At 48.5% G+C, this 15550-nt stretch overlaps 1 protein-coding gene across 1 annotated transcript in view; it reads right to left on the bottom strand.

The window, feature by feature from the left end:
• Nucleotides 1–8407: 8407 nt before the first annotated feature.
• LOC149362207 (uncharacterized) overlaps nucleotides 8408–15550 on the bottom strand; it is a 17876-nt gene continuing 10733 nt past the window's right edge. The window contains exon 5 of the mRNA XM_089569661.1: nucleotides 8408–8750. Coding sequence (XP_089425787.1) covers nucleotides 8545–8750 — 206 coding nt within the window. The 3' untranslated portion in view covers nucleotides 8408–8544. The remainder of the gene's footprint in view (nucleotides 8751–15550) is intronic.

Raw genomic sequence — 15550 nt, 5'->3', positions numbered from 1 at the left:
GCTAGCGGTCATTACTTCCTCTACCCATACATCTACAGCCTTACCTAAACTTTCTTGATATTAGTGTATTAAAGCGAAGTCAGCGGATGTACAGTGGAGCCCACTTTAATAGCCACAGATATAGCGAACGCTCGCTTATTTCGAGCGGGTGTGGTGCTACCGTGAAAATATGCATAAGGGCAATGGAAATTCGTCGCAGATACAGCGAACAACTCTGGCCACACCACTCGGTTATAGCGAACGAGATGGCGTGGTGAACTAACCCGAGGTAGAGGTCGTCCTTCCGCTTAGCACGCAGATGAAATAGCGCCTCTCAACCTTCATTACACCGCCCCGGAAAGAACATGTCAACCCAGAAATGGAATTAGAAGGCGGCACTGCCGTGCGCAGCGCTAACCGGAAAGTCCGGCGTCCGTTAACACTGTAAATGCTAATGTAAACACGGTAACGATATGCTATAATTCTCTATTGAAATTGTAAGTAACCGCCGGCCAAACCCGCGTCGATGGCCAACGAGGGCAATCGTTGCCTACGCGTTCGCCGGCTCGGCAAAGCATCCTGAGTAGAAGAAGCGTGGTGCGCGTGAGACAGGGGCATCGTCAAAAGCGAAGCTGCTGACCAATCTCGCGGATCAACTAAAAACAGCGATTAGATAATTTTTGAAATCCTTGCTGGCCATCCCAGTCACGTGGTACGCATAGCCTGTCCAGTCGTCTCAATCTTTGGCGCCGCTGCAATGTGCAGGCATTGTCATATAGCTGCCAGTGCAACGGATGCATTCTGCGCCAGAAGCGCTGCACTACTTCGTCGCTGCATCAGCCCAATAACAACAGAAGAAGCTCGAAAACACGCGTGACCAGATGATTGCAGATTTCTGGCAACGCTTCGTTGATCCATAGCCGACCGGATGTTTCCTGGGATAACTACGTTCCTGCGGACCACAAAGTCGCAGAAGCGCCTACTCCGACGGAGACGTTGAACACCAAGTGCGAGCTCTTCCTACTGCCAGGAATCTCATTTACGTGGCCGATCTGCCACCAGTTGCCATGCACACTTCACCCATGATTAGTTATACGCCGTCCCTAAATTTGATAGTTGGTAGCAAGGTCTCGACGAGGATTAAATGATCGCCCTAGATAGCCTGGAAAGAGCCGCTACAGGCTCTGCTTTGCACAAGTAGGCACGCATAAGGCAGCTTTGTAAGAAATAATTGCCACTTTTAGCGGCCTCAGTATTTTTGGCTGTTGTAAGAAGAATCCACTTGCTACGAACATCAGACATAACGAATGGAACCTGCGGGACCGTCAAGTTCGCTATAAGTGGGCTCGACTTAGTTTTAATCGGCCACAAAAACCTTTTTAACCCTTCAGACATGGCCCTTACATGTTTGAACGTACTACCTTCGCGCCAAAGGGGCGTTTGGGCCGTAGTCAGTGCATTTCAACCTGTGCGAGCAACGAGAAACAATTTCAGCAATAAATAGATATTTTTGTCATGATGCTGTATTCTTTTAAAACATACTTAAGCAGTCTCTTAAAAAGCCCATTGAAATCATACATTTCATTATAACATTTGTGTCTGCGATGAAAAACGTTTGAATTCCTCACGAACTCTTCGTGTTCATAGGACGCAGAACCGCCGCGTTCCACGAGGTCACTGTTCAGACACAGTGCACTTTAACGCAGGAGGAATATGCTGCGCAAGTTCAACCTCCTGACTGGTTCCCCTTTCATGGCGTGTGCACCATCTGGAATTTTCACGTGCGGGCGGACGCAGGGAGTTATGGTGACGTGAGGCCTTATGACGAGATCGCTAAATTCGACGCGGTCAAGTAAGGCATGAGGAGGGTCAGAGAGGTTCCAAATATTCCATGCAACAACCATAAAAAGAAGCCTACAAGATAGGCGAATAGCCTAAAGCATCTGTAAACCGAGTGTTCCGTTGCGCCGCCATTAGTACGAATCCCACTCGGAGTCAGAGGTAAGACTATGCATACTCTTTTAGTTGTTCTTTTTACTGCGTTAGCAGTATAGCCTGCTTTCCCAAAAATAACCGCGCTGTGTGCGTGCAGCCTCCATCCTTGATGCACACTCCGGTGGACGACACATCAGGGGATTCACTCGTCAAAATGCACTTTCAAAAACTTTCACCCATCTCACCACCCCCCAATACCCACCTGTACCCTATATAGCCGAGGCAGATTGTTGTGAAGGCTCAACGTATTCAATCGCCCAAGCGTTCTAAGAAAGAAAACAACACTAGCAATCATAAGCCTGTCGCGTCAGACACTAAGAACGGGAAATATGACTGCGAAAAGTAGATATAAGTCGCCAGACAGATAATTCAAGATCAAGCAGTGCGAGAACAGCGGATGGAGCCGCGCGCTGGCGACTGGCAGAAATTTTTTCTTAGAAGCAGAACAATTTCAGCGAATCGGCATAACGAAATCACTTCATCGTAGTTACATTGCATCGCAGTAGCATCTTTTTGGGCGTAATTACTATCGCATGCCAGCGATCACATGTATTTCCGCATTGCCCTTTTGTGTAATCGGTATTTAATTTTTTTCCTTTTTAGTACATCTCCATCGTTGCCAAGAACCCGCCTTTCGTTGCTTATTTCCGTCGCGCGCAAACAAGAATATGCGGATTCTAAAAAAAAAACAAAAAAAAAGCTGCACTAATTTATACATCCTTCTTTTGGTAATACTAGTAGTAATATCTCAGGTTTAACGTGTCGAGTAGACATTGGGGCTATATGACAGACGGTGCAGTGGAGGGCTCTAGATTAACGGAGACCAGCTGGAGATTTTCGACGCGCAACAGAGCACGCTGGTTTTTTAATTTTCGGAATCAGCAGCCGAGCTCTACAGCCATTGAGCCATTTTTTTTTCTTTATTGCCCTACAGGCTCATCATGAGGGGTTTTATTTAGAACTTGGTGTCTAAGACAATGAGCGCCTACAAAAGTAAATGTTGCACTACCCACTGCGGTTGCTCAGTGGTTAAGGCGCTCGGTTACTTATTCGATGTACCCTGGTTCGAACTCGTCCCCGGCGGCCACGTTTCGATGGAAGCGAAACGCAAAAGGCACCGTATGCTGCGCGATGTCAGTGCAAGTTAAAGGGCAACTGCGCCACCTTTTGAGAATTTCGCGATACTCAAGGATTCAAATCTATACAGGCTGTAGGTAAAGGATACTAAGTTTTTTGCACTACCATTTAAAATAGTGATGTAATCGACGATTAAATTTTGCACTTCTCCTCAAAGCAACAAAGGAGTGCGGGGAAGTTCAGTGTGATGTCACGAAAGGTATGATTTTAAATTACTGCTGCCGTCAACTGCTGCAGTGCCTCGTTGGACGCTTCCAAACAACGTTCGGCGGGCTTTGATTTCGGTTTTCCTTCAAAGCAGGCGTTTATGCGTTGAAAATGTACAGATACGTTCGAGACGCGCGTCATCATGCGTCCCCCACTTAGCGTTGTGCGCTGCGGAGAAGTTTGAAGGCCGTCGCAATTTTAGTTGGTGATTACGTCACCGTTTCAAATGCTAGCCCAAAAGGACTTCGCATACTTTACCTGGAAGTCTCCTTTAAAATGACGCCATAGATATTAGAACACATGGATCACCCTGTGGTATTCGCCTACTGCCACTAAATAATTTAGAAAATAATTTTTTCTCCCATGCTGTGTCGGGTTCATCAACCGAATGATGGCTTTGACGTGAGTTCAACATTAGGTCACGTGAGGCACGGGAAAACTAATACAAACGCTGATACGTTGTTTTGACTCACTGTAGCACTTATATCAGCCGACTTCAAGACCGATAATTACAACGAACGACGTATCAGCAGTTATATTGCCGTTTATAGCACCTCACGCGACCTAATTTCCACTACACGTCACAGCCATTGTTATGTTGATGAAACCGAAACAGGATCAAGAAGAAATTCAAGAATAAATTATTTATTATGTGTTGGTGAATACCACGCGGTGCTCCATGTACACCAACGTCTAACGCATCGTTTGAAAGAAGAAAGCACGCAAGAAAAAGTTTCGTGTCGATAGTACTTTACTGAGTTAGAGCAGTCCTAACACTTTGAGTAAAGATTTACGCAATTATGTAAAAGGGAGGAGTAATAACTCAAGATTTCACAGAAACCTGACGTACAAGTGTTTAGAATTGGCGGCAGTACATTACAGAATCGTCAATTAGGCTTCTTCCCAGGCACCAGACCTCCTGTAAGTTTGCTGTCGCATATACTGGGTACCATTTTCGCACGTCCCAGCGCAGACAGCTACGGGTGGGTAAATCTATGCGATAGATCATATCATTTTGTGGGAAAACAAGACGTATGCCGGGATGCAAAAAAGTGGTTCTGAACCGGGTCCCGAACCGGTTCGGAACAGTTCCTTTGAATCGTTCCGGTTCGGGTTCAGTTCCAAGATGGCGAAAAAATATGGGTTCGGTTCGGTTCCGGTTCCGGGCGAAAATTCGGGTTCAGTTCCGGTTTCGGGTTCGGGTTCAGTTCCGGTTCGATACCCTGCCCAAGCCTCCCAAGTGGTAAGGTGCTCCAGGCCCCTCGGGGGAGGATCCGCCGGAAAGAGGAAAAGAATATGGTCGAGAGTGGCTTTGGGGTGTGGCAGAAGGTACAGGAGGGGTCTGTATGGGCTTCGTGATATCGCGAGCGCATATAAGGGTAGGGTACAGTGCGTGTTTGGAGCCGGCTCCAAAGTGTCTGATGGTAATTGTCGAGGGAGGGATGGGGAGGGCAGTAGAGCCGACGCTCGGCTTTGCAGACCTGCGTCATTTCATGCGCTCCCGCCAGAACCCCAGGTCGGAGGCCGCCGGTGCTCGGTTCAGAGAATTTCGAGGTAAAGCGTTAGCGGCCTCGTTTCCGGGATTCCCGGAGTGGGCAGGCACCCATATTAATTCCATGTGGCGGGGTGGGTGTGCGGCGAGGTAGTTCAGTATGCCAAATGCAGGGACGTGAACTCTAGCGAGAGCAAAATTTATTATGGCAGTTTTAGAACCTGACGGTATATATCGAGCCTCCGTGAGTGATGGCCAGGGCAATGGCGGCCTCTTCGGCCTCCTCGGAAGTGGTAGCGGGGGATATGTGAAGAGTGGCAATCGGTTGGAGGGGGGATTTGTGATGGCTATAACCGCGTCCTCGCCTGTGCATGCGGCATCCACCCAAACGGCAAACGGTTCCGTGCCACAATGTTTGTGGAGCGCCCGAGCGTGAGCTCTGCGTCGGGGTGCGTGGTAGGTGGGGTGCATGTTTTTGGGGAGAGCTTTGATAAGTAGTTCGCGGTGAATATGGTGGGGGACTTGGAGCTGTGTGGGATCCGTGGCTGGTAGGCGGATACCTAGGGTGTGTAGGGTGTATTGTGTCTGTCGGTGGGCCTCGATAGGCTCCCCTATCGTATTGTGGAGGCCTAGTTGAAGGATTTTTTCGGTTGAGGTATTTAGGGGTAGGTGCAGTGCTGTCTTAAATGCTGTTCGAATCATGGCATCAAAGGTGGAGATTTCCCCGGCCTCGAGTTTCAGGTAGGGGAGCGTGAAAATAAAGCGGCTGAGGACGAAGGCATGAATGAGACGACATAGGTCATGCTCCTTCAAGCCCCGGTGGTGTGCGAAAACGTGGTGGATTAGATGGGATATCGACACAGTTGTTTGCTTGAGTTTCCGTATGGTGAGTGTGTTTTTCACGTTGTTCTGGATGTGGAGTCCAAGTACGCGGAGAGTGTTTACCTCCGGGATATGCCGGTTTTCCAGCGTCACGGTGATGGGGGCTGTGGGGCAGTTTCGGGTTGTGGGGCGGATGAGGAGGAGCTCCGACTTCTCCGGAGAGCAGGAGAGTCCGATACTGCGCTTATGTGTTAGGGTGAGGGCAGCTGCTGACTGTAGATTATTCACTATGTCTCCATCACTGCCATCATGGGTGGTCCATAGCGTGATATCATCGGCATAGAGTGTATGCCAAAGGCGAGGGATGGTTTGTAGATTGCAGGCAAAGGGAATGAGATTGACATTGAAGAGAAAAGGGGAGAGGACGGACCCATCGGGTGTTCCGACCCCACTAAGGGTGTATGGGCGTGATATCTGGGGTCCGAAGTAAATTCCGGCCGTGTGGTTAGTAAAGAATGCTTGAATATAGGTGTACATACGTTCACCTATGTTCAAGGGGGAGAGAGCCGCCATGATCGCTTGATGGTCCAGGCGATCAAAGGCCTTGGAGAGATCCAAGGCTAGTACAGCTTTTGTGTGACCCGGCATAAGGGGGTCCAAAATGTCCTGCGTGAGTTGGAGCATGGCGTCCTGTGCCGACAGATGGGGACGGAAGCCCACCATGCTGTGCGGGTAGACGCCTTGTTCCGCCATGTGTTGGGTGAGTCGAGCGAGTGCGACGTGTTCAAAAAGCTTGCCTAGGCAGGAGGTTAGAGAAATGGGACGGAGATTTTAGGGTGTAAGAGGTTTGTGGAGATTTGGTATGAACACGATTTTGGCGTGACGCCAGGATTGGGGAAGAGTGCCCTCCTGCCAGCATTTCTTGAAGTACCTCATTAGCTGGGCGATGGATTGATCGTCCGAATTGCGGAGCATGGCATTAGAAATCCTGTCAACTCCTGGGGTGGAGTTAGAACGAAGAGTCAGGAGGGTCGCTCTGACTTCTGCTTCCGTGATCTCTGCGTCGAGGTCGGCATTCGGGGCGCATGTATAGGGGGGCAGGGGTTTTGAGGTACCGGGAGTTGTATGCGTGTTTCTAAGTACATTCGAGGAATTACGGGAAGCGCAGCATGTTGCCCAAATGCGCAGACTACAGCAGACCTCCACAGGCAGAGTTCTTTTAAAGAAACTGGGCTACACCGAACCAATTCGAGAAATATTGAGAACTAAAACGATCCCCGATGAGTACCGCAGCACGATCAGGGTGGCACCAATACCAAGAAACATGGACCCGAACCTCCACAAAGACCGAAGAGAGGCAAGGGCCGACCGCTTACAGAAAACACACGCTTCCCAGGATACAACAGTGTATGTCGACGCTGCCACATATGCCATGACTAGGGGACAAGGCACTAACAACGCAGTGGCAACTGTAGTCAACTCGGAATTACACGAGATTACCAGCGCCTCACTGCAAGACTGCACGATAGCTGATGCTGAAGAAGCGGCCGTCGCTCTAGCGGCAGCGGAGGGCTATCGGACTGGGCGGTCACTGACAATTCTTACTGATTCACAAGCAGCCTGCCGCAACTATCTTTGCAGCACAGTCGGTCACAGAGCGCTCCGCATACTCCGCTCTGTAGACTGCAAGACGCAACAAACACATGCAAAACCACACAAGCCGATCAAACATAAGATCATCTGGGTACCGGGGCACACGGGGGTGGCAGGAAACCAAGAGGCAGACAGGATAGAAGTACTCTGATTTGGGCTAGTTGGTTCATATCTTGAAAGTAGTTCGGACGGCGCGAAAACAACAAAGACAAAGGAGATACGAACACAACAGGACGGGCGCCAACTTGCAACTGAAGTTTATTGCACCAGACCCCTACATTTTATGCATCACCCGAGCCATATCTCGCAAGCCTATCACACAACAAAACGAAATTGTCATCAAAAGTCCGAACACCGGAAGTAGGCGCTACTATTACAGACAGATATGCGTTCTGCACTATACACATGATAACATTTCCTTATTTTATCTCAAGATTATAAGAGCGCGCAACCGACATGAAAGCAATTCATTCTCACACGCTTGAACAAGGCAACCAGAGCGCAAAATCAACAATCCTGATTTAACACAAAGAGTGAAAATGAAAGAATGACCAACAACAAACGCGGAATATTTTTGGTGGACATGAAAACTTAAACCTTCGAGGAAACCTCCCAGCGTCAATGAACTATTTCTAGCGTCAAAACCATTGAGAAAACCTCCCAGCGTCAAAGATAAAATTTGTAAACGTTAAAATCTAAAGACAGCCTTCGAGAAAAGCCACCTCAGCGTCACTAATTATTAGTGACGCTGAGGTGGCTTTTAGGATGCTATAGTGCTATAGTGCTAGGATGCTATAGCGCTCTAGGATGCTATAGTGGCCCTCCCATAGGTGGGCCAGGTGAGTGTCAAGGGTGGGCGTGTCTGATGTTACTACAAGAGTTCGCGCGTGTGGGGAGACAACATTCATGAGTGATGCCAGCCACTGGTCGCTGTATGCAATTGGAGCGCCAGGGGGGGCCGCCCGTGCGGAAGAGGCGAATGTCCAACTGCGGCTGCAGCTAATATACAGTGTAAATACGGTACTGCCATGAAGCTCTTACCCAATAAAAGACTTCAGCACTCTGTTTTTTTCTCTCGATACAAGTGCGTCGCGTGAGTTTCTTGGTCCCTAAAAACATTCCCCTATAAAAGGAAACTTTCTCCGTAGCTTGAAAGAAAACGCAGACACCAAATATATACAAGAGGCTTCCCTCCGTGACGATGCTGGTTATCTCTCCGCGCACTATCAACTCGATCGAGTCATCATGCTAACAGGAGTTCAGTAGCAACCGCGAGTAGGTTTCCGCTTAGGAACGCAGAGCGACTTCTTCCGGCAAAGCTGGCTCGGCTCGGGTATTTCACGGACGAACTGGAAGCCTTGCTGCCGGTCTTGATCGATGACGCTCAACAGGGCAGCGGCATTGCCACAGCTAGGGTCGAGGTCGTAGAGCTTGTAAACCACCGGGTTCTCCTCTCTCTTGATACCTGTGAGTGGCCGAGGGAAAGAAAAATGGTGCACAGGGATCGGAAGCGATAGCTATGCTGTAGGTCGTGGCTAGACATACTAGCCTGACAATGTGCTCCGCAGTAAAGCTATATATACTATGTCGTATTCCTGTATAAGATTGCACCGTTAATACTTCTCTCGCTTAAACTGGCTAAATATTATTTTATTTCCTATTAAAGGCTTTCTTACTGTATTCTAGTCTGGGGACCCAGTGCAAGTGGCAACATTGAAAATTTTTACTTGATTCAAAAAAGAGCAGTGCGGGCAATTGATGGATATTGTAGGATACCGCTAAATTTTCCAACGCTTCCACTCCTCACAAAACATACTTATCTAAAGCCTAAGTAGATTTACAACCTTCACTTAGTGCGTATATACGTAAAAATTCATCGTATGGCGCTCCAAAGGTACCCCGACACCGAGATGTCCGTTCCTCAAAACGAAGGAACCAGTTCCAACTATTTGCACAAACTACGGTAAACGGTGTTGAAAATTTCGGGCACCAGTCACTCTGATAGTGTTTAGTTTTTGAAGTAGACTTAACCTATCTGTGAATTGTTTCAAGAAACAGATAAAGAGGTATTTGATAGCAAATGATCCTCATCTATCATTTGGCGCATATTTGACATTATCTTTATTGCCATTTTACCTTTCTTAATACTCTGGACGCTAAGTGATTATCAAATGTTTGTATATATGTTATCGGTGCATTGCCTCCTCATTTGCTTTATATAGATGCTGTCATCACTCCATTATATTTCTTGCGCATGTTGTGTTGCGTTGCCATTATTTCTAATGGAGTGTTTGTCCTTTTGCTTCTGTGTACCGATGTGTACCGCTGCCACTGATATAGGTGCCGAGACCTCGGCTGGCCAAGTGGTCTTTTGTATCGGATCTCTCTCTTTGTTTGTAAAGCTAAATAAACATCAAATGCGCTCCGCCAAATGACGATGATGTCGGAGACGTGGACGATCAGGGGTGGACAAGAAAGTAGAAACTGATGATGATTACATTTTTCAGTGGAGCAATGGTCTACGCCATGTCGAGCAAGGAAAGTAAGTACCTTACCTGCAATAATGTTCTCACTCCTACAACTTGCCTACAAGAATATTACCACTAGCCTGCAACTAGACTGAAAGAATATTCCCACTAGCCTGCAACTAGCCTTCAAGAATGTTCCCAGGGCATCTGCAGTCATCGAGCGACCGGACCTGTTCTGCCGGGTGCGTTTGCTGCGGCCTCTGTGTCGAACACTAAATTGTTCCACTTACTTGCTAAGGAGGTCTTATCTATCTTCTGCAAGTTTTTCCTGCTCACTGTTTTTCGCGTTTGAAACTCCTCTCTAATATCGTTCCCAGCCCTAACACCGCATTATTGCATCCGAGCCAAAAAATAAAGCCGTGCTTGAGGATAACGGCGATTCTTTTCATTCAGTACGAGGGTTCACCGAGCCACTCTTCCTCACCGCAGCGATTCTAAACTTGTTACGCGTTTAATTCATAGTCGCTCTTCCTTTTCGTCTACCTTCGGCAGCACTCAACGGATACTTGTGCGCAATTTAATGTACGTCATCCTGAATTGTGGTATCTCGTCAAGTGCAGAACAAATTCTGGACTTCAGAAGTTGAAATTTCAATTGTCCACACTTCTCAATCGCGTTATGGATGTAACTAACATTGACATATCTGGTACATCACCAAAACAGCTGCGTGCAATGTTTGTTTAACGATGTGATATAGCTATGTTTTTTCTTTGCCTTATAAATCCCTGCTCGAACGATGTTGCGTGACTAATGTATGTGTTCGTTCTAGGGTATTGTACCCTCTTAGCCGCACTCTTTTATGCTGCCCAGTCTGTTAGGGAGTCAGGGCTCGTCAAGCTCTTCTCACAGCTTTTACCAATACTCCTCCCAACTTTTTCCTGCGGAATAAATTTGATTTGATCTTGATTTAGGTGGCCACTGGTTGCAACAAATATGTAGGGAAATATGCGAGAGGTGCGGAATGAAAACGGTAAAGAAGTGCCTCCTAGGTTTCTCGTGCATCAACGTCGTTCATGGTGCGAGCGAACGGTTCCCGTCACTCCAAAAAGTTTCAGAAGCTCACTAGATGCAAGCTTCCAAAGGTTTCACAACGCATGACAGACTTTCACGTTTACGGCATTTCGGCCTGTAAATTTGTTAAAAATGCAAGGTGCGTATTTATGTCATCCTCCTAAGCAGGGTGGGTGGGTGAGTAGGTGGGTGGGTGGACGGACGGACGGACGGACGGACCGATGGATGGATGGATGGATGGATGGATGGATGGATGGATGGATGGATGGATGGATGGATGGATGGATGGATTGGATGGATTGGATGGATTGGATGGATTGGATGGATTGGATGGATGGATGGATGGATGGATGGATGGATGGATGGATGGATGGATGGATGGATGGATGGATGGATGGATGGATGGATGGATGGATGGATGGATGGATGGATGGATGGATGGATGGATGGATGGATGGATGGATGGATGGATGGATGGATGGATGGATGGATGGATGGATGGATGGATGGATGGATGGATGGATGGATGGATGGATGGATGGATGGATGGATGGATGGATGGATGGATGGATGGATGGATGGATGGATGGATGGATGGATGGATGGATGGATGGATGGATGGATGGATGGATGGATGGATGGATGGATGGATGGATGGATGGATGGATGGATGGATGGATGGATGGATGGATGGATGGATGGATGGATGGATGGATGGATGGATGGATGGATGGATGGATGGATGGATGGATGGATGGATGGATGGATGGATGGATGGATGGATGGATGGATGGATGGATGGATGGATGGATGGATGGATGGATGGATGGATGGATGGATGGATGGATGGATGGATGGATGGATGGATGGATGGATGGATGGATGGATGGATGGATGGATGGATGGATGGATGGATGGATGGATGGATGGATGGATGGATGGATGGATGGATGGATGGATGGATGGATGGATGGATGGATGGATGGATGGATGGATGGATGGATGGATGGATGGATGGATGGATGGATGGATGGATGGATGGATGGATGGATGGATGGATGGATGGATGGATGGATGGATGGATGGATGGATGGATGGATGGATGGATGGATGGATGGATGGATGGATGGATGGATGGATGGATGGATGGATGGATGGATGGATGGATGGATGGATGGATGGATGGATGGATGGATGGATGGATGGATGGATGGATGGATGGATGGATGGATGGATGGATGGATGGATGGATGGATGGATGGATGGATGGATGGATGGATGGATGGATGGATGGATGGATGGATGGATGGATGGATGGATGGATGGATGGATGGATGGATGGATGGATGGATGGATGGATGGATGGATGGATGGATGGATGGATGGATGGATGGATGGATGGATGGATGGATGGATGGATGGATGGATGGATGGATGGATGGATGGATGGATGGATGGATGGATGGATGGATGGATGGATGGATGGATGGATGGATGGATGGATGGATGGATGGATGGATGGATGGATGGATGGATGGATGGATGGATGGATGGATGGATGGATGGATGGATGGATGGATGGATGGATGGATGGATGGATGGATGGATGGATGGATGGATGGATGGATGGATGGATGGATGGATGGATGGATGGATGGATGGATGGATGGATGGATGGATGGATGGATGGATGGATGGATGGATGGATGGATGGATGGATGGATGGATGGATGGATGGATGGATGGATGGATGGATGGATGGATGGATGGATGGATGGATGGATGGATGGATGGATGGATGGATGGATGGATGGATGGATGGATGGATGGATGGATGGATGGATGGATGGATGGATGGATGGATGGATGGATGGATGGATGGATGGATGGATGGATGGATGGATGGATGGATGGATGGATGGATGGATGGATGGATGGATGGATGGATGGATGGATGGATGGATGGATGGATGGATGGATGGATGGATGGATGGATGGATGGATGGATGGATGGATGGATGGATGGATGGATGGATGGATGGATGGATGGATGGATGGATGGATGGATGGATGGATGGATGGATGGATGGATGGATGGATGGATGGATGGATGGATGGATGGATGGATGGATGGATGGATGGATGGATGGATGGATGGATGGATGGATGGATGGATGGATGGATGGATGGATGGATGGATGGATGGATGGATGGATGGATGGATGGATGGATGGATGGATGGATGGATGGATGGATGGATGGATGGATGGATGGATGGATGGATGGATGGATGGATGGATGGATGGATGGATGGATGGATGGATGGATGGATGGATGGATGGATGGATGGATGGATGGATGGATGGATGGATGGATGGATGGATGGATGGATGGATGGATGGATGGATGGATGGATGGATGGATGGATGGATGGATGGATGGATGGATGGATGGATGGATGGATGGATGGATGGATGGATGGATGGATGGATGGATGGATGGATGGATGGATGGATGGATGGATGGATGGATGGATGGATGGATGGATGGATGGATGGATGGATGGATGGATGGATGGATGGATGGATGGATGGATGGATGGATGGATGGATGGATGGATGGATGGATGGATGGATGGATGGATGGATGGATGGATGGATGGATGGATGGATGGATGGATGGATGGATGGATGGATGGATGGATGGATGGATGGATGGATGGATGGATGGATGGATGGATGGATGGATGGATGGATGGATGGATGGATGGATGGATGGATGGATGGATGGATGGATGGATGGATGGATGGATGGATGGATGGATGGATGGATGGATGGATGGATGGATGGATGGATGGATGGATGGATGGATGGATGGATGGATGGATGGATGGATGGATGGATGGATGGATGGATGGATGGATGGATGGATGGATGGATGGATGGATGGATGGATGGATGGATGGATGGATGGATGGATGGATGGATGGATGGATGGATGGATGGATGGATGGATGGATGGATGGATGGATGGATGGATGGATGGATGGATGGATGGATGGATGGATGGATGGATGGATGGATGGATGGATGGATGGATGGATGGATGGATGGATGGATGGATGGATGGATGGATGGATGGATGGATGGATGGATGGATGGATGGATGGATGGATGGATGGATGGATGGATGGATGGATGGATGGATGGATGGATGGATGGATGGATGGATGGATGGATGGATGGATGGATGGATGGATGGATGGATGGATGGATGGATGGATGGATGGATGGATGGATGGATGGATGGATGGATGGATGGATGGATGGATGGATGGATGGATGGATGGATGGATGGATGGATGGATGGATGGATGGATGGATGGATGGATGGATGGATGGATGGATGGATGGATGGATGGATGGATGGATGGATGGATGGATGGATGGATGGATGGATGGATGGATGGATGGATGGATGGATGGATGGATGGATGGATGGATGGATGGATGGATGGATGGATGGATGGATGGATGGATGGATGGATGGATGGATGGATGGATGGATGGATGGATGGATGGATGGATGGATGGATGGATGGATGGATGGATGGATGGATGGATGGATGGATGGATGGATGGATGGATGGATGGATGGATGGATGGATGGATGGATGGATGGATGGATGGATGGATGGATGGATGGATGGATGGATGGATGGATGGATGGATGGATGGATGGATGGATGGATGGATGGATGGATGGATGGATGGATGGATGGATGGATGGATGGATGGATGGATGGATGGATGGATGGATGGATGGATGGATGGATGGATGGATGGATGGATGGATGGATGGATGGATGGATGGATGGATGGATGGATGGATGGATGGATGGATGGATGGATGGATGGATGGATGGATGGATGGATGGATGGATGGATGGATGGATGGATGGATGGATGGATGGATGGATGGATGGATGGATGGATGGATGGATGGATGGATGGATGGATGGATGGATGGATGGATGGATGGATGGATGGATGGATGGATGGATGGATGGATGGATGGATGGATGGATGGATGGATGGATGGATGGATGGATGGATGGATGGATGGATGGATGGATGGATGGATGGATGGATGGATGGATGGATGGATGGATGGATGGATGGATGGATGGATGGATGGATGGATGGATGGATGGATGGATGGATGGATGGATGGATGGATGGATGGATGGATGGATGGATGGATGGATGGATGGATGGATGGATGGATGGATGGATGGATGGATGGATGGATGGATGGATGGATGGATGGATGGATGGATGGATGGATGGATGGATGGATGGATGGATGGATGGATGGATGGATGGATGGATGGATGGATGGATGGATGGATGGATGGATGGATGGATGGATGGATGGATGGATGGATGGATGGATGGATGGATGGATGGATGGATGGATGGATGGATGGATGGATGGATGGATGGATGGATGGATGGATGGATGGATGGATGGATGGATGGATGGATGGATGGATGGATGGATGGATGGATGGATGGATGGATGGATGGATGGATGGATGGATGGATGGATGGATGGATGGATGGATGGATGGATGGATGGATGGATGGATGGATGGATGGATGGATGGATGGATGGATGGATGGATGGATGGATGGATGGATGGATGGATGGATGGATGGATGG

This window comes from Amblyomma mixtum, chromosome 2 (assembly GCF_055824585.1).
Source record: "Amblyomma mixtum isolate Tamu chromosome 2, ASM5582458v1, whole genome shotgun sequence".
NCBI lineage: Eukaryota > Metazoa > Arthropoda > Arachnida > Ixodida > Ixodidae > Amblyomma > Amblyomma mixtum.
This window is presented reverse-complemented; position numbering and strand designations above follow the sequence as displayed.